The sequence below is a fragment of the Mus caroli genome, unplaced genomic scaffold, assembly GCF_978045245.1.
Source record: "Mus caroli unplaced genomic scaffold, Mus_caroli_1 scaffold_19, whole genome shotgun sequence".
NCBI classification, from domain to species: Eukaryota; Metazoa; Chordata; class Mammalia; order Rodentia; family Muridae; genus Mus; species Mus caroli.
The window spans coordinates 3,814,481-3,835,045 of NW_028227274.1; the positions used below are offsets into that span (position 1 = coordinate 3,814,481).

The following is a 20,565-nucleotide window of genomic DNA, read 5'->3' on the forward strand; positions in this document are numbered from 1 at the left end:
GTTACCTGTATGCACATGTGTTTTGGCCCAACCACATCAGATTAGAAGCCTATCAGTTTGTCTCTGAAGTAAACCAATTCTCCTTCTCTCAGCAGCCATTGACCTTGTAGTCTTCATCTAGGGACAGGGCCTTATAATATTTTCCAACTCTGTGTTGGTGTGTCAGGCAACAGTGTTGCTGAGAGTTCATGGGTATAGCATCCTTGTCATGGGTAGACAGTACTCAGAACAAAGGTGTATGGAGTCCTTGAAAACAGCCATGATACACAATCAGCAAAAATACTTGTTTTTGAATTAGTACTTCAGTTGTACAAAACCATCCTAACTAAATGTGAGTTTTCCTTTTTGGAAGCACTGGTAGATGTCTTGAATCCTAAAGCTCTTCCCCTTTATACCATCAATCCTGAATATTGATACCTTCAGCCTTCAGGTCTAGAATTTTCAGAATTTAGGCATTTGATAAATTTTTTTCTCTTTTTTCTGGTTTTCTTTTTAATGAATATAGAAATCATATTTAATGATGATTCACCAGAATTTTCATTTCTTCAAGGTGTTGACTTTAAGGTGAAAACGATTTCAGTGGATGGAAATAAGGCTAAACTTGCAATATGGGTAAGAATTTTTAAAATGTACTTTATAAAAATTATTTTTATTTTATATGTATGTCTGTATGCCATGACAGAGTTGTGCAGGAGTTATGGGAAGTTACGTGTTGCCAGGTGTGGATGTTGGGAGCCAACTCGATCCTCTGGAAGAACTGTGTCTTAGGGCTTTATGGCTGTGAAAAGACACCATGACCAAGGCAACTCTTAGAAAGGAAAACATTTACTGGCTTACAGCTTCAGAGGATTAGTTCATTGTTATGGTGGCAGGAAGTATGGTGGCACACGTGCAAAGTATAGTGCTGGAGAAGCAGCTGAGAGTCCTTCATCAGGATCTGCAGGCAGCAGGAAGAGAGAGGCACAGTGGGCCTAGCTTGAGCTTCTGAATCCTCAAAGCCCACTCTCAGTGACACAGTTCTTCCAACAAGGCCACTCCTCCTAATGCCTGCCACTTCTCCTGAGCCTCTTCATTTAAACTCCACATGCTGCTTAGTGCCCTCAACACATGTGCCATCGCTCTAGACCACTAGTATGTACTTGGTATTTATTTAAATTTAATTTTATGTGTATGGGTGGGTGGTGGTTTTGTTTTTGTGTATGTGTGTATGGGCGTTTCACCTATATGAATATCTACACCATGTATGTGCCTGGTGCCATGCCAGGAGGCTAGAAGAAAGTGGTAGGTCCTCTGGAACTGGAGGTATAGACAATTGTGAGGCACAGTGTTTCCAGCTAGTACTTCGCAACAAAGCAGAAACTGATTTTGTTTACGGTGGTATAGGTGAGTGGGCAATTTGTATTAAATAGCTTTTCTTGGGAGATTAGATAATACTGAAAGGATGTACAGTTATGATGATTGCATGTTATCACTGTAGTTGAGCATGTGCTTTTAAAATATTTTTGAAATGTATGACGCCTTTAGGATGTTTCAAAATAGAGCAGAGTATTAAATTTTTCTGTAGTGTGCCAGGAAGGTTGCTGTTGTCGAACATGTCCCATTATAGTGTTTAAAAGAAAGCTGCTCACTCAGGTGACAGTTACAGACTGAGCAGCAGGCATTCCTGGCTGTGTCAAGTAACTCATCTTCCTGAGGTTTTTCTAACTTTTAGTCTACTTGCTCACCCCTGCCAAAGTGTCTTTAATATCAGTAAGAACAGTAATGTCTAACAGAAAACACTCTGAAAAATGTTGCTGTGACATCATAAAGTATTTTAAACATTTACCAATTCTAGCTTTTGTATTAACCATTAGCTTTCCATGCTTTCATGGCTGAATTGTGATCTTTCTGCCCTGTTGCTTACTGCTTTGTGAGGGGAACACTGGAATAGGCTCTGATGTTGTTTTTATTTTGCTCTTCAGTTACTTTCTATTTCTACTTCCATGCCTCATTAAACTGCCAGTTGTATTGTTGAAGAGCCATCCTTGCCATAGGCTTATTCATATCTTTAAAACATTGGTTTCCCTGTGAACAGAACAATAATATTGGACCATTCTAAAGTAATGATTAACAGTAGGAAATCAGTGGAGAAAAAGTTTATCTTTAATTACTGTGTTCTTATTAATAAGTATACTTGAAAATACAGGGACTTGTGATATATACTACTAAATATGCACATAAGCCATTTTGCAAAGAAAGGAGTCTTATTTTGTGTTTTTGACCCGTTCATTTTTCTCTGTGCCCTATCCATTGGCATGTGAACATATTTCTGTATCAGTAAATATAGAGTACAGCAGTTTGAATGGTCATCAAATGCTTCATTTTGTGCTGTATTTTAGTTTGATTAATCCTTAGTCAGAGGTATTTGACTTGATACCAGTTGTTCACAAATATAACTGTTGTTTCTATAAGCATCCCAATCTGCATCTGTATGTGCTTATCCACTTACATTGGAGTTATAAGGCAAGAAGCAGAAATGGTGGTTATAGAGAAAGGAGACCTATTTGTGTTTCTCTAATAACCTTTTTACTTGGATTCCTATTTGAGTATTTTCTGATATTGATCATATTTATAAAAGAATTACTTCTATTCATAGTCAATTTTATATACTAATGTTTATTTTTTCTAAGAGTTAAAATTTTTACATGAAGAGTTATGTTTTTTGTAAACATAATCTGACATGTAAGGACTGGTAGATACTTTCATGCTGGTTCTATATCTTCATAATAGAAGCAGTCAATAAGATCAGATAAATTCTCAAGTTTTCTAGGCATAATAAAGAGATTTTCTGACTTGTGTATTTTTTTGCTTAAACATAAAATACTGAAACATCTGTCTGTTTACTTTGAACTGTGAATTCTTACTATAATAAAGAACTATTCCATCTGAAAAAATAAAATCTTTGCATAATAAAAATGTTAATTCTTGGCTTGTTATGTTTTTCTACTCTGTCATTTACCTTTAAAATATTGCATAAGGACAGTATGTGCTTATATTATTATGTGCATAGGTAATTTTCTACCCTGTATGGCTCCAGTTTATCACTCTGCTTAGAGCTTGATGAAGATAAGGTGGTATGGGAGGGAGACTTATGGAATAGTCTTGCCGTATCAAAGCTTTTCAGTATTTACCTGTTTTTCGTATAGCATCTGAGTGTCAGATTTGGTAGAGAGGCTTTCAGGCAGTATAGCAGATGTCTGAATCTGTGGTTCACCCTGACTGGTTGGTTTGTAGACATTTGTGAGTGGGCTTCTCTCCTTATTAGCTGAGTAGCCCTGCTCCCACTGCCTCAGAATGCACACTCACCCTTACCACACCGCCTGCGGGGCACATTTGCCTCACGTGGACATTCTGAATCTTGTTATTAAGCCTTCCTTGGGTTTAATTCATATCTTTCTTCAGTAATCTCTAATTTCCTTGCCTTACCCCATTAGAAAATAAAACCATAATATGAAAAAGGATTGACCTCTTTGATCCGAACAAAGATGCCAATATACTTAACACATACTTTTTATTTTGAAGACAAATACGAGCCAAAGTTTAATGTCTGTTAAACTTTCACAGTTTATTATAATTTAGTACATAGTTATTATAAATCTAGTCTAGTGTTTTGGTGCAAGATTTTGAAGTTTACACCCAAAATTATCATACTAACACATTTGTATAAGTGAATTTAAAAATACAAAAATTTTAACATCTGGTCCTTGTTAAATTTTCACAAAAAATTAGTCAAAATTACATTGCGTGCGTGCATGTGTGTGTGTGTATGTGTTTGTCTGTCTGTCTGTCTGTCTGTGTGGTGTGTGTGTCTGTCTGAATGAGTGAGGGCACACAGCATGCTTGTAGATCAGGAATAGCATCTGTTTTCTATTACCATGGGATTTCAGGATTATCCAAAGGCAGGTTTTGAAGTTGTTCTCAAGAGTTCATACTAGATTGTCCTGTGCTAAGTCTAGAAGTTAAATTATTTAAAATTTCTGATTCACAACTGATCGCTATAAAACTTTTTCAATTGTGAAACAGTTTTGCTATCCACAGCTTTTTTTTTTCTGTTCCCTCTCTTTCAAAACAAAGATTAAAAACAACAATAAAGAAAAAACAAAACAAAAAAAAACCCGGGAATATTTAAATTCTGAGAATTCCAGTATTGTGGATACTGAATGCTGCTAATTTGTTATTTCTTTGTATGTAAGTAAATTGCTTGAAATTGTTTCTCACAATAACTTGTCTTTTTGTAGCATACTTTTTATGTGTTTGCCTGAATGTATTTCTGTGTACCAAGTGCATATTTGGTGCCCCCCGCACCCCGAGGCCATAAAAGGGCATTAGATCCCCTGGAACTGGAGTTAAGAGACTGTTGTGACTACATCGGAACTAGGAGCTGAATCCTGGCCTTCTTCAAGAGCACCAAGTGCTCTTAACTTATAAGCCATCTCTCTAGCCCGTATTTTACCTTTTGGAATCGAATTATCTTAAATAGATGCAGATTTAAGTCTGTGATCACTTGATAATATATATTTTCATGGCTTTCAATGAAATTGATTTCATGTGTGATTAAAAGTCTTAAGTGCAACATGACAGAAACCCCTTTATTTAGTTGCATTCTGTATAGTGGATTGAAGCCAGTTGTATTCTCTTGTGGCAGAATTAGACACTTAAGTTGTGTCATGAACCCCAGTTGACTTCTTTTACAAACTTGAACCTTGTTCACTTATTATAGTTTTGTCAACTATAACTATGATTATTAAAAGTCACCACTGTCATTATCAGTTACAATCTGCTTTAGATGGTAAGGCTGCTTGGTGAAGCTTTAGTTTATATAATTACTTTTAAAAACTTAACCATGTATGCAAATTGAGTGATTTGCAAGAAACTTTGAAGCCTCAGGAATTCAAAGAGAGAAATTGGGTTTCCACTACAATTTTATCTTCAGAAAATTTACCTATGTCATGTCTTCATCTAAACAAATATAGCAGAGCTAGGGGTAGTGTCCTTGCTGCTATGAATCTAGAATGGTACATTTATATTTAAAGAATGGCCTATGTTCAAAGCTCTTTATCTGGAAGTGATTTTCCTCTTGTGAAACTGTGCATTTCCTTAAATACTCTGTTGTCTTAACAGCATTCTTTTCCCCATATTGCTGGCACTTCTAGTTGCTGTTTCAAAATTCCTCTCCAGTCTTACAAGCATCTTAGAGGCTATGGACACTTTTGATATCTGCAGGAGTTTGTGCTTGAACCATAGTAAAACTTACCTTTGCATAAGATACTGGCAGCTAAGATGAGGTTAGATGTGAATTTTCACTGTCATCCAGGTCACCTTACATCAGTGGGCCAGATAGGAAAAACTTAATTCACCCTTAAACTGGGCGATATAGAGAGATACCTGAATAAATGGACGTAGCTGCTTTTAAAGCTTTAGCAAACCTTTATAATAATGCAGATTATAATAGGCTGAAGCAGCAGTTTGCAGATTCAGCCCTGGAAGGCCCTAGATGCCTTGAAACATAATTGAAGGGTTCTAGAAAGAAGACCAGAAAGAACCCAGGCCTGGAAGAAGATGAAATGATGAGTTCCATCCCTCCCCCAACCTTCTGACTTCTTTCCCTCTCTCTTTCTCTTCCTCCTTTCTTCCTTTTCCCCTTATTCTCCTCCTTTCCCCTCTGTAATGTTTTGTTTTATATATTTTAAGAGAAAGTACAGCATTCTTTTTAAAAGCATAACTTTAAAATCCCTTTCCTCAAATATGATACTCCAGTGTATCTCTTTAAATCAGTGGTCCTCAGCTTCACTTCTTCATTGGAGTAACCTAGGAAGATTATCTTTTCCTGTTCCTAACCTGCATTGATTCAGTCAGAACCTTTTGGGATTAGACATAAATTTCCCAGGTAATTTGATTGTGTAGCTGAAGTTAAGAATCATGACTTTGAAATAAATGTATTATCATGTATGATAAAAATTGTGAGACTGTAATGACAGAAAACCTTCCCTTGTGTTTTTCTAAGAGATGACCTAATATTAATTGATTTTTCCTTATGTGACATGAATAGACATACATCATATTTAAGTTTTGAGTGTTTTTAATGTGTTTTTGACTTGCTTAAATATGTTCAGTAGCATTGAAGATATGCTATTTATACCTTGCTTTACTTAGTGATAATTGATTATCATTTTCAGGATACAGCTGGTCAAGAGAGGTTCAGGACATTAACGCCCAGCTATTATAGAGGTGCACAGGGAGTTATATTAGGTAAGTATTTTACTTTAATATACTATTTAAAATACTATGTATTAGAGTTTCTAATCTAAGAAAATCAGCATTTTCATTTTCTTTAGGTCTACTTTTTTATGTTTGTATGTTCAGATATATGTACTTTTAAGGATAGAGACTTTCTTTGATATTTATTTGATATTATTTGATATTTATTTTATATTATTGAGCATTAAACTAAACATTTTTCAACTCTGTGGAAATTTTAAAATCTTTGGTTTAAAAACTGTTGATGAGACTATAAGTTGAAAATGAACGCACATCTGTCGTAGAGCATTATCAAAACGACTCTTCATTTATCAGTAAATTAACACTTGCTTCAGTCTGTGAAAAGAGTATTTGTTACTAAGTAGAATATGCTTTTATCAAAAGTAGCATTAAACACCATTAAGGATTCATATTCAATCAAAATTGGAAACCAGAAAATTTGGTTTTCAGATAATCTGCTAAGAAGTTCACAGATGTCCTTCATTTGCCTGTGCTGTTTTGAAGGGCAGCAAACAGTTATGATGCAAAATGACACAAGACAAAAGTGACAATGAAGGGAACCACGCAGGGTCACTTTCACTGAGTTTCTGTTGGAGTTAGTGCTTCTCTTGCTGTGAGGAAACACCATGACCTGGGCAGGAAAGACTTTATCTGGCTTACACTTCTGCATCATAGTTCATCATTGGAGAAAGTCAGAACAGCAACTCAAAGAGGGCAGGAACCTGGAGGCAGGAGCTGATGCAGAAACTGTGGAGGAATACTGCTTGTTGGCTTGCTTCCTCAAGCTTGCTTGGCCTGGACCATCAGTCCATGTTTGACAATACCTACAGTGGTCTGGGCCCTCCCATATTAATCACTATATAAGAAAATTCCCTACCGGCTTGCTTCCAGCCTGATCTTATGGAGGCATATTTTAAATTGAGGTTTCCTCCTCTCAAAACATTCTAGCTTGTGTCATAGTGACATAATACTAGGGAACACAATAACTATACCTACTTCTTTTAAGTTGCAAATTCTGCTCCTTGTTATAAAAAACAAGAGGTTAACAGATGTTTAAAGTCATGTCATATTTTGATATCTTACTAAGATTTAGATTAAGATCATTTGGGCTTCCCTTATCAAGCTGCAGTTTTGTTGTGACTGACTGCCAACTGCCAACAGGATTTAATCTCCTTTCTCTCACCATGTGTGGTAATGATTTAAGTTTGTTTTAAGAACTTACTATTACACAGTGAAGGATTAATATAAAATAGACTTGCTTATACACTAATGTTAGCTTTTAGTGACTATGAAAAGTAAGTCATTGCTCTTATTTTGTGTGACTCTAAATTAGTGGTTTTGCTTTTATTTCAGTCTATGATGTCACAAGAAGAGACACCTTTGTTAAACTGGATAACTGGCTAAATGAATTGGAAACATACTGTACAAGAAATGACATAGTAAACATGCTAGTTGGAAATAAAATTGATAAGGTAAAAAGTAGATACTTGACATTTGGGTAGTTCTTTTGTTGCGGGGGGAGGAGGAGATAAGAGATTTGAACCCAGCACTTCTGCATGTTCTACCATGGAGCTATATCCCAACCCATTTTAGTTTTGTCTTGTTAACTTGCCCAGGCTGGTCTCCAAAGTAAAATCCTCTTGGCCTTGTAAATAATTGGGAGTACTGCCGTGCACACCACCCGTGCAGGTAGCAACTTTTAAAATGCACTGTCTTTGTCTTGTAGGAAAACCGTGAAGTCGATAGAAATGAAGGCTTGAAATTTGCACGCAAGCATTCTATGTTGTTCATAGGTAAGTGTGTAAGTGAACATTTCTAGTCTTAAGGGATAATTTTTAAATAGTGATTTCGTTGAATTATTTCCTTAGGAACCATAAAATATATGTAGTTCAGTGTTGTCTTATGATACAAAATCTAACAGTAGAATGCGATTCCTTTTCTCCTGTTTCCACTAGTACACAGGGTATCAGCACCATCTGGGAATCTCATACTAATAGAAATGCTTCACCCCTGGCTCCACTCCAGTGTTTTAATTGGAACCTAAATTTTAATGACATCTTTGTATAGTTCCTATGCATTAAAAATTTGAGGCCGAAGGTTGGCAAAGTAAAACATGGACCATTCCCCCCATATTAAGTACAGGCAGGCTTATTACTGTACTTACTCTGTTTGGCTGCTTCTGTGCTATGTGAATGTTTGGCAGTTCTCTTCAAACCATATGGCTCACAAAGCCAAAATACTCTCTAGCCTTTTGCAGAAGTTTGTCACCCTTTGTAGAAGAGCGACCTGACTGTACCCGAATCATGTTTGAACTTTTTTCTCTGCTGCCACAAGATCAAATGTTTGTTAAACATAAGCTCAGACTGGAGAGCGGCTCAGCAGTAAAGCATGCTTACACTCCTGCAGAAGACCTAAGTTGGATTCTCAGCACCTGTGTAGGTGACTTATAGATCCAGGGAGATCCTTTGGCTTCTGCAGACACCAACACATGAGTTTGCATGTATGAGTGAACACATGCACACACACACACACAGACACACACACACAGACACACACACACAGACACACACACACACACACACACACACAGTCTTGTTTAAAATAATTACCCACACTGATTCAGCCGTAGCAGCAAATTTATAAATTACTGACATAGTCTATGTTATTCACATAGTAGGAACTTGCAGGTGGACTTGAAGACTTCTACATAGACAGAGCAGAATGTAGTAAGCTGCTGTTCTGAAGGGAATTGGATGCCACCTTTACTGTTGATTGCAGCATGTCCCACATCTCCATGAATTATCTTTCCACTTTTCCTGAGCATGGAGGATAGAACACTAAACAGACAGACGAATGTTCTGCCCTCCTACAGCTTGCTTTCTAGTATAGAAAGCAGGTTTAATAAGTAAGCAGTGCTACATAGAAATGAAAGGTGCCAAGAACAGACACAGTGACCACTCAGGGAAAGCTTTTGACGTAGTGTGCTGCTGCACAGAAATGTCACATCTAAGTGTAACACCTAGATGTGGAGACAGTAGCAAGTATTTTCAGAGGTTGGGTCCTGTAGTGTGTTTTAGAACAGGAAGGAAGCTCTGAAGTGAAAGTAAAAGTGAAAGTAGCTGGTTCTTCTCTCCATGTGGCCCAGAGGAATGAAGGAATGATGTTACTTCCTCCAGTGGGACATGGAAAGTTGACATCTTTGGGGAGTATTCTGAGTGTCAAAACTACCAGGATATGTGGAAAATGTGGACAAGGACACCAAGTAAAGAGAGCAGTTAAAGACACCTCCAGGTTTTTAGTTTGGTCAAATAGTAGGTGGCTTATATTCCTGTTATTTGTTGTGGTGAACTGAGGTAAAACAGATTGGTGTGGGGAAGTAGGAATCAAGAATTTTACTCAGACACAGGACAAGACAGTGTTCAGATATCCAGTAAACAGGCTAGTTGTTTAGGTGCTATTTAAAATGCCATGATTAGAATGATTGTGCTACGTGAATGTTTGGTAGTTCTCTTCAAACAATCATAAAATGATTGTTTCAAGAATGTGGATCCAGAGAAAAGCACCAGGGCAGCTGGGGCGCAGGGTCGGCTGACACTCACCAGCTACCCACAACACCCACCACAGGATCTTAAGACTTCTGGAGAGTGGAACACAGCTTCTGCTCCAATCCAATTGCACGCGGGACCAGAGACTGCATTAGTTAGGGAAGCAGAAAAACGGCCTGTGTAGGACCACAGGCCTCTTCCGGCTGGACCAGCACCGGGGTACCGTCAGCTACCCACGACCTCCGCCGCAGGATTTAGAGACTGCTGGTGAGTGGAACACAGCTTCTGCTCCAATCTTTAAACAGTGACAACGATAACAACTAACCCCAGAGATTACCAGATGGCGAAAGGTAAACGTAATAATCTTACTAACAGAAACCAAGACCACTCACCATCATCAGAACCCAGCACCCCCACTTCGCCCAGTCCAGGGCACCCCAACACACCGGAAAAGCTAGACACGGATTTAAAAGCATATCTCCTGATGATGATAGAGAACTTCAAGAAGGACTTTAATAACACACTTAAAGAAATGCAGGAGAGCACTGCTAAACAGGCAGAAGACAATGAAGAGAAAGCACAAAAATCCCTTAAAGAATTGCAGGAGAACACTGCTAAAGAGTTACAAATCCTTAAAGAAAAACAGGATAACATAATCAAACAGGTAGAAGTCCTTACAGAAAAACAGGAAAACACATCCAAACAGATGATGGAAATGAACAAAACCATACTAGACCTAAAAAGGGAAGTAGACACAATAAAGAAAACCCAAAATGAGGCAACACTGGAGATAGAAACCCTAGGAAAGAAATCTGGAACCATAGATACGAGCATCAGCAACAGAATACAAGAGATGGAAGAGAGAATCTCAGGTGCAGAAGATTCCATAGAGAACATCGGCACAACAATCAAGGAAAATGTAAAATGCAAAAAGATCCTAACTCAAAACATCCAAGAAATACAGGACGCAATGAGAAGACCAAACCTACGGATAATAGGAGTGGATGAGAATGAAGATTTTCAACTCAAAGGACCAGCAAACATCTTCAACAAAATTATAGAAGAAAACTTCCCAAATCTAAAGAAAGAGATGCCCATGAACATACAAGAAGCCTACAGAACTCCAAATAGACTGGACCAGAAAAGAAACACCTCCCGACACATAATAATCAGAGCAACAAATGCTCTAAATAAAGATAGAATACTAAAAGCAGTAAGAGAAAAAGGCCAAGTAACATATAAAGGCAAGCCTATCAGAATTACACCAGATTTTTCACCAGAGACTATGAAAGCCAGAAGATCCTGGACGGATGTTATACAGACACTAAAAGAACACAAATTCCAGCCCAGGCTACTATACCCAGCCAAACTCTCAATTAACATAGATGGAGAAACCAAAGTATTCCACGACAAAACCAAATTCACACTTTATCTCTCCATGAATCCAGCCCTTCAAAGGATAATAACAGAAAAAAAACAATACAAGGACAGGAACCACGCCCTAGAAACAACAAGAAGGTAATCCCTCAACAAACCTAAAAGAAGACAGCCACAAGAACAAAATGCCAACTTTAACAACAAAAATAACAGGAAACAACAATTACTTTTCCTTAATATCTCTTAATATCAATGGACTCAACTCCCCGATAAAAAGACATAGACTAACAAACTGGCTACACAAACAAGACCCAACATTTTGCTGCTTACAGGAAACTCATCTCAGAGAAAAGGATAGACACTACCTCAGAATGAAAGGCTGGAAAACAATTTTCCAAGCAAATGGCATGAAGAAACAAGCTGGAGTAGCCATTCTAATATCTGATAAGATTGACTTCCAACCCAAAGTCATTAAAAAAGACAGGGAGGGACACTTCATACTCATCAAAGGTAAAATCCTCCAAGAGGAACTATCAATCCTGAATATCTATGCTCCAAATACAAAGGCAGCCACATTCATTAAAGAAACTTTAGTAAAGCTCAAAGCACACATTGCACCTCATACAATAATAGTGGGAGACTTCAACACACCACTTTCACCAATGGACAGATCATGGAAACAGAAACTAAACAGGGACACAGTGAAACTAAGACAAATTATGAACCAAATGGATCTGGCAGATATCTACAGAACATTCTATCCTAAAACAAAAGGATATACCTTTTTCTCAGCACCTCATGGTACCTTCTCCAAAATTGACCACATAATTGGTCACAAAGCAGGCCTCAACAGATATAAAAATATTGAAATTGTCCCATGCATCCTATCAGATCACCATGGACTAAGGCTGATCTTCAATAACAAAATAAATAATAGAAAGCCAACCTTCACGTGGAAACTGAACAACACTCTTCTCAATGATACCTTGGTCAAGGAAGGAATAAAGAAAGAAATTAAGGACTTTTTAGAGTTCAATGAAAATGAAGCCACAACATACCCAAACTTATGGGACGCAATGAAAGCATTTCTAAGAGGAAAACTCATAGCTCTGAGTGCCTCCAAAAGGAAACTAGAGAGAGCACACATTAGCAGCTTGACAACACACCTAAAAGCACTAGAACAAAAGGAAGCAAATTCACCCAAGAGGAGTAGACGGCAGGAAATAATCAAACTCAGGGGTGAAATCAACCAAGTGGAAACAAGAAAAACTATTCAAAGAATCAACCAATCAAGGAGCTGGTTCTTTGAGAAAATCAACAAGATAGATAAACCCTTAGCCAGACTCACTAGAGGGCACAGGGAAAGCATCCTAATTAACAAAATCAGAAATGAAAAAGGAGACATAACAACAGATCCTGAAGACATCCAAAACACCATCAGATCCTTCTACCAAAGGCTATACTCAACAAAACTGGAGAACCTGGATGAAATGGAGAAGTTCCTAGACAGATACCAGGTACCAAAGTTGAATCAAGATCAGGTTAATGATCTAAACAGCCCTATATCCCCCAAAGAAATAGAAGTAGTCATTAATAGTCTCCCAACTAAAAAAAGCCCAGGACCAGATGGGTTTAGTGCAGAGTTCTATCAGACCTTCAAAGAAGATCTAATCCCAGTTCTTCACAAACTATTCCACAAAATAGAAACAGAAGGTACTCTACCCAACTCATTCTATGAAGCCACAATTACTCTGATACCTAAACCACAAAAAGACCCAACAAAGATAGAAAACTTCAGACCAATATCCCTTATGAATATTGATGCAAAAATCCTCAATAAAGTTCTTGCTAACCGAATCCAAGAACACATCAAAACAATCATCCATCCTGACCAAGTAGGTTTCATCCCAGGAATGCAGGGATGGTTCAATATACGGAAATCTATCAACGTAATCCAGTATATAAACAAACTCAAAGACAAAAACCACATGGTCATCTCGTTAGATGCGGAAAAAGCATTTGACAAGATCCAACACCCATTCATGATAAAAGTCTTGGAAAGATCAGGAATTCAAGGCCCATACCTAAACATGATAAAAGCAATCTACAGCAAACCAGTAGCCAACATCAAAGTAAATGGTGAGAAGCTTGAAGCAATCCCTCTAAAATCAGGGACTAGACAAGGCTGTCCACTTTCTCCATACCTATTCAACATTGTACTTGAAGTCCTAGCCAGAGCAATTCGACAACAAAAGGAGATCAAAGGGATACAAATTGGAAAAGATGAAGTCAAAATATCACTTTTTGCAGATGATATGATAGTATATATAAGTGACCCTAAAAATTCCACCAGAGAACTCCTAAGCCTGATAAACAGCTTCGGTGAAGTAGCTGGATATAAAATTAACTCAAACAAATCAATGGCCTTTCTCTACACAAAGAATAAACAGGCTGAGAAAGAAATTAGGGAAACAACACCCTTCTCAATAGTCACAAATAATATAAAATATCTTGGCGTGACTCTAACTAAGGAAGTGAAAGATCTGTATAATAAAAACTTCAAGTCTCTGAAGAAAGAAATTATAGAAGATCTCAGAAGATGGAAAGATCTCCCATGCTCATGGATTGGCAGGATCAACATTGTAAAAATGGCTATCTTGCCAAAAGCAATCTACAGATTCAATGCAATCCCCATCAAAATTCCAAATCAATTCTTCAACGAATTAGAAAGTGCAATCTGCAAATTCATCTGGAATAACAAAAAACCTAGGATAGCAAAAACTCTTCTCAAGGATAAAAGAACCTCTGGTGGAATCACCATGCCGGACCTAAAGCTCTATTACAGAGCAATTGTGATAAAAACTGCATGGTACTGGTATAGTGACAGACAAATAGACCAATGGAATAGAATTGAAGACCCAGAAATGAACCCACACACCTATGGTCACTTGATCTTCGACAAGGGAGCTAAAAACATCCAGTGGAAGAAAGACAGCATTTTCAACAAATGGTGCTGGCACAACTGGTTGTTAACATGTAGAAGAATGCGAATCGATCCATTCCTATCTCCTTGTACTAAGGTCAAGTCTAAATGGATCAAGGAACTTCACATAAAACCAGAGACACTGAAACTTATAGAGGAGAAAGTGGGGAAAAGCCTTGAAGATATGGGCACAGGGGAAAAATTCCTGAATAGAACAGTAATGGCTTGTGCTGTAAGATCGAGAATTGACAAGTGGGACCTCATGAAACTACAAAGCTTCTGCAAGGCTAAAGACACCATCAATAAGACAAAAAAACCACCAACAGATTGGGAAAGGATCTTCACCTATCCTAAATCAGATAAGGGACTAATATCCAATATATATAAAGAACTCAAGAAGGTGGACTCCAGAAAGTCAAATAACCCCATTAAAAAATGGGGCTCAGAACTGAACAAAGAATTCTCACCTGAGGAATACCGAATGGCAGAGAAGCACCTGAAAAAATGTTCAACATCCTTAATCATCAGGGAAATGCAAATCAAAACAACCCTGAGATTCCACCTCACACCAGTCAGAATGGCTAAGATCAAAAATTCAGGTGACAGCAGATGCTGGCGAGGATGTGGAGAAAGAGGAACACTCCTCCATTGTTGGTGGGATTGCAAGCTTGTACAACCACTCTGGAAATCAGTTTGGCGGTTCCTCAGAAAATTGGACATAGTACTACCGGAGGATCCAGCAATACCTCTCCTGGGCATATATCCAGAAGATATCCCAACCGGTAAAAAGGACACATGCTCCACTATGTTCATAGCAGCCCTATTTATAATAGCCAGAAGCTGGAAAGAACCCAGATGTCCCTCAACAGAGGAATGGATACAGAAATTATGGTACATTTACACAATGGAGTACTACTCAGCTATTAAAAAGAATGAATTTATGAAATTCCTAGCCAAATGGATGGACCTGGAGGGCATCATCTTGAGTGAAGTAACACAATCACAAAAGAACTCACACAATATGTATTCATTGATAAGTGGATATTAGCCCAAAACTTAGGATACCCAAGATATAAGATACAATTTGATAAACGCATGAAACTCAAGAAGAATGAAGACCAAAGTGTGGACACTGTGCACCTTCTTAGAATTGGGAACAAAACACCCAGGGAAGGAGTTACAGAGACAAAGTTCGTAGCTGGGATGAAAGGATGGACCATTTAGAGACTGCCGTATCCAGGGATCCGTCCCATAATCAGCTTCTAAACGCTGACACCATTGCATACACTAGCAAGATTTTGCTGAAAGGACCCAAATATAGCTGTCTCTTGTGAGACGATGCCGGGGCCTAGCAAACACAGGAGTGGATGTTCACAGTCAGCTATTGGATGTATCACAGGGCTCCCAATGGAGAAGCTAGAGAAAGTACCTAAGGAGCTAAAGGGATCTGCAACCCTATTGTTGGAACAACATGATGTACTAACCAGAACCCTGGAGCTCTTGTCTCTAGCTGCATATGTATCGAAAGATGGCCTAGTCGGCCATCAATGGAAAGAGAGGCCCATTGGACTTGCAAACTTTATATGCCCCAATATAGGGGAATGCCAGGGCCAAAAGAATGGGAATGGGTGGGTAGGGAAGTGGGGGGCGCTATGGGGGACTTTTGGGATAGTATTGGAAATGTAATTGAGGAAAATATGTAATAAAAATATAAAAAAAAAAAAAAAAAAAAAAGAATGTGGATCCAAAAGGGCTGAAGATTGACCTCTAGGATACTCCAGTTAGTACCAGCAGAAAGGCCACGAGTGACATGCTATTGAGACAGAATTACTAGGAATGTTGACTGTTCTGGAGAGTCACAGGAGCAAGAGAGATTTTATTAGTATTACCAGATGCCAGCCAGAGACATCAAGTAAGGTTAGTGTGCTCAACCTGACCAGAGCTGACAGCTGCCAGTGCTGACGATTGCTAAAGGAATGTCCTTAATGGAGTCGTGGAAACAAAAGCCAGGTTAGATGGTGCCCTTGTACGCAGCACAGCACGCCTTCTCACAGTTTCAGTTACTTGGCCAGTCTTGCTCTGCAAGCATGAAGAACAAGATTTTACTACAGTATATTGTTATAATTGTTTAATTTTATTATTGGCTATTATCATAGGTATGTGCATGTAGGTACATACAGGTACATGTAGGCTTGTCCTGGTGCATGTACCCCTTGCATGTGATTGTCTGCTGCCAACTGAGGGAAGCTTGTGAGGTGAGTTGGGGAAAGCAGCATACAGAGCAGCATATGTGACACCAGTCTGAGATGAATTCCATGGAGAATGTGGAGACACTGAGGGGAATGGGGGAATGGGCGCCATGAAAGGCACATGGGCTTTAAGACAAGCCTGGCTTATAATAAGATGGAAAATATTAACAGACACTTAGATGGAATGATAATGTCGTAAAACAGAGTACATGGGCCCTCAGGAAGTGAGGAGGAGCACAGTCCTGGGAGCTGGAGAGTTTGGGCAGCAGCTTACCTTTCCCACAGTAATAGTACCAGCAGGGAGCTTATAAGCTTTAATAGTGGGACGACCAGAGAAGCCATGCCAAATTAGTGCTGGGTCCTTACTCACACCGAAAAAACACCATCTCTTTTCACACTAGATAAGGAGCTGAAGGGTAGCTCTGTGGTAAAGCACACATGCCTGTATGCTCAAAGCCCTATGTTTAGTCTTCAGTACTAAAGAACTGGCACAGACACTGGAGCGTCAGCTGGGTTAGAGTAGTAAAGAAGGAACACAAGTAGTCTCCTTAGCCAGTAAGACAGACAGGTAAGCACTCAGTAAGACAGACAGACAGGGAAGCACTCAGTAAGACAGACAGACAGGTAAGCACTCAGTAAGACAGACAGACAGGTAAGCACTCAGTAAGACAGACAGACAGGTAAGCACTCAGTGAGACAGACAGACAGGTAAGCACTCAGTAAGACAGACAGACAGGTAAGCACTCAGTAAGACAGACAGACAGGTAAGCACTCAGTGAGACAGACAGACAGGTAAGCACTCAGTAAGACAGACAGACAGGTAAGCACTCAGTAAGACAGACAGACAGGTAAGCACTGGGCCTTGAGGGCTTGACCATGGGCACTTGATCTGTGGGAATAACTACTTAGTTACACATTCAGAAAAGCCAAGGTAATCGTTTGTGCTGGAGCCTTAGTTTCCTTATCTTAAAGTAGGAATGCTATCTGCATTGGGGACTCATTTAAAGAATTAACTGAAAACCTAAGAAAAATACTTAAGACACAGTAGGGTCTTACAAGTTGTAGTTGCCTTATAAACCTTAGGGCTAAGCTGATAAACTAGTGGGCAGAGTTGAAGTAGCTCTCTGTGGGGAGTGGAGGAAATTTACTAATTTGTAATTGCTAATGTAGCAAAAATTTCTGGTATGATTGTCAGTATCTTGTAGGTTTCTATTTATGCCATAATTCAATAGAAACACATGAGATTATGTGCAATAAAAAAATATACTATGGTCCTTTTCCTTGACTTTTAGAGGCAAGTGCAAAAACCTGTGATGGTGTTCAGTGTGCCTTTGAGGAGCTTGTTGAAAAGATCATTCAGACACCTGGCCTGTGGGAAAGTGAGAACCAGAACAAAGGAGTCAAGCTGTCACACAGGGAAGAGAGCCGTGGAGGAGGCGCCTGTGGCGGTTACTGCTCTGTGCTATAAACTCTGGGAATTCCATATCTTGCATATTTGATCAGATAGTGACATCTTTCTGTATATAAACTCTTAACTGCTATTAGGGACCTTGCAGTTTGCACATAAGTGTTTTTATCATGGCAGTGAGTATTTGCAAGAAACCCCCTCATTGGCTTTCCCAGGTGAAATGGTATGATGGTAAGCATGCACAGTTTTCAGTATGTAGAGGATTTTTTTTTTGGGGGGGGGGGGTTGCTGTTGTTTTGTTTTGGGCTTTTTTTTTTTTTTTTTTAATGTAACGTAAAATAGATGTACCTTCATGGGTACATGTGATTTTATGGTTTACATTTATCATGTCATTTTAAAAAACATCATCTGTCTAGTATGTGTTGCTGCAAGTCTGCTTTTGTTCTCCCTTTTGCTTAATTACTGAATTACTTGGTATGTAGAACTAGAACCATGGGAAGGTTTCCCTTGAGGAATAACAAAGCATGATTCACAGCTTTTCTAGGATGCTTTAGAGTCTTAGTACTAAGTAAAATTCTCAGTTCAGAATACAGCCCAGGCCAATTCATAATTAAACCTCTATTTGTTCTGACGATGCTTCCAAAATAGAATTGCTGAGTTAAGGAAGTTTGGTATTTTAATTTGCACCAGTGATGAACTCAGCTACGCAGGGCACTAATCCTGTGTTGCACATGCTGGGTTCCCGATCTTGGTGCGATGTTTTGGTTACATGGCATCTGGCAGGCTTTCCGCCATTTGGGTTTCAGAAGAATATGAACAGTATATTATTATAGCTCCTTTAATTCTTCCACTTTTAAAACCAACATGTTTTTTCACAAGTGTTGGCAGTGTTTGTCCGGGTGCCTAAGTTGTAACTTGTTGTGTAATGACTGTCTGTATCTTAATGGCTTCCATAAGTGACTAGTTGCTATTCAAAACATATTTTTGTGATTTGAAGATGGGGAAGGAAAACACTAAATGACAATTTGAGAAAGGTGTATTGTTCCAAATTCTGACTGGCGGGGAGAGGCTCTTGCAGTGAGATCGTTGATAAGTTACTGCAAAAGTAGCCACTAGTTTATTAAAAACCAACCTGTACAGATTAATAAACCTTTTCCACAATATTCAGTTTTCTAACTCCTCATTACGGTACATTGTATGTTTTCTCACTCATACATTATTTAATTTCTTTAACCTCTGCTATTAATGCTCCATAAGTAAAATGTACTTAGACTGGTCACTGTATTGTCCCTTACTAAGATGCTGATATTAATTTTTACAGTTTATTATCTATGTACAATGGTAAATGATAAACATTTTGTGTACCTTTGCAATATGTGTGTTACTGGGTTACTTCAGATTGATTTCTTTCTGAATAGGGTGTCTTCATATGGAAACCTCACATTACATCATTTATACTTGGTGGTCTTCATGTGATTAGAGCTTTTATACATGCTGTATATTTTTATTACATGTAAGACTTTTGCTTCTATAATGTTAGAGGAAGGTAGCTCACACATGTATTTATAATTTAGTCACATTACATTAAATTTTAGATTTATGTACATTTTGTGTCTTGTCTGTCTTAACAAGACTTCTGCTTGTTCTTGCCCTCTGAGTCATGTTGTCTTTATTACCATTAGATCATCATCTTGATTTGATCAGAACTTGAGTATATGAGTCGCATGAATATAGCTTTGAAAATTTGGTTGTTGTGTCTAGAGAGGTGGGCAAAGTCCTTGCTTCAGAGTTTGAAGACTGGAGTTTGCATCCCTAGAACTCACCTAAAATGGCAGCTGACATGGCAGTCAACTCTCACTCTCCAAACAGAAGGTAGAGACAGAGGCTCCAGAATCAAGCAGGCATGCTAGAGCAGTCATGGCAAGCTTTGGGTTCAGCTGATACTTTGCTTCAAAGCTACAGTGAAAAGCAGTAGAGGTGTCAACTGTGGGTCTCTATACACATATGGACATACATGTACACCCCCACATACTTGAGCACACACACACACACACACACACACACACACTAATTTTGACAGATTTATTTTAGAACCATCTATTTGTTATATCTAGATGGATTTGAACAGTGTTTCTTAGTGAAGGATTTGTAAGTGATTAACACCTAGAATCAGGCACCTGTATAACAGCTTTGCTAGTTATTTCAGAATTCCATAATCTCCAGCTCTTTGCAGATGCTATTAGAACATAGAAACCCAGCATAGACTTAAAGTACTGGGTTATCTTTCACTGAGTAGTAGTGAGCATTTGTTTATTGAAGCGTCTTTGATGCCTGGTGTTCTATGTACTAAATTATCTTCTAAAGCCTTAGAATGACTTAATGATAATTTGTTCTACTTTTGTGCCTATTTTATTACTATTTTTTAAAGTTTGTTTTGTTGAAGTTTGGGTTTTTTTTTGGTGGTTTTTGTTTTTGTCTGTTTGTTTCTTTGTTTTCTTTTAGATCATCTCACTGTGTGTCCCAGACTGGCTTCAAACTCTGTCTCCCTGGTGCATCCTCCAGGGGGTTGGATTGTGTATGTGTCTAGCATCTCCGGATGTGTCCATTCTACTGAGGAAGGTGATCAGACAGGCATGTAATGCAGTTTCTCTGAGGTCAATGCACAGTGATGCAGCTGGGCTCCTGCCAAGGAGGTTTTTCTCATGT

The 20,565-nt window shown here is 38.5% G+C and overlaps 1 protein-coding gene across 1 annotated transcript in view; it reads left to right on the forward strand.

Moving 5' to 3' along the window:
* Rab18 (RAB18, member RAS oncogene family) overlaps nt 1-19,509 on the forward strand; it is a 33,197-nt gene extending 13,688 nt beyond the window's left edge. The window contains exons 3-7 of the mRNA XM_021150922.3: nt 551-612; nt 6,216-6,288; nt 7,651-7,769; nt 8,024-8,090; nt 17,744-19,509. Of these exons, the coding sequence (XP_021006581.1) occupies nt 551-612; nt 6,216-6,288; nt 7,651-7,769; nt 8,024-8,090; nt 17,744-17,919 (497 nt within the window). The 3' untranslated portion in view covers nt 17,920-19,509. The remainder of the gene's footprint in view (nt 1-550; nt 613-6,215; nt 6,289-7,650; nt 7,770-8,023; nt 8,091-17,743) is intronic.
* Nucleotides 19,510-20,565: the final 1,056 nt, after the last annotated feature.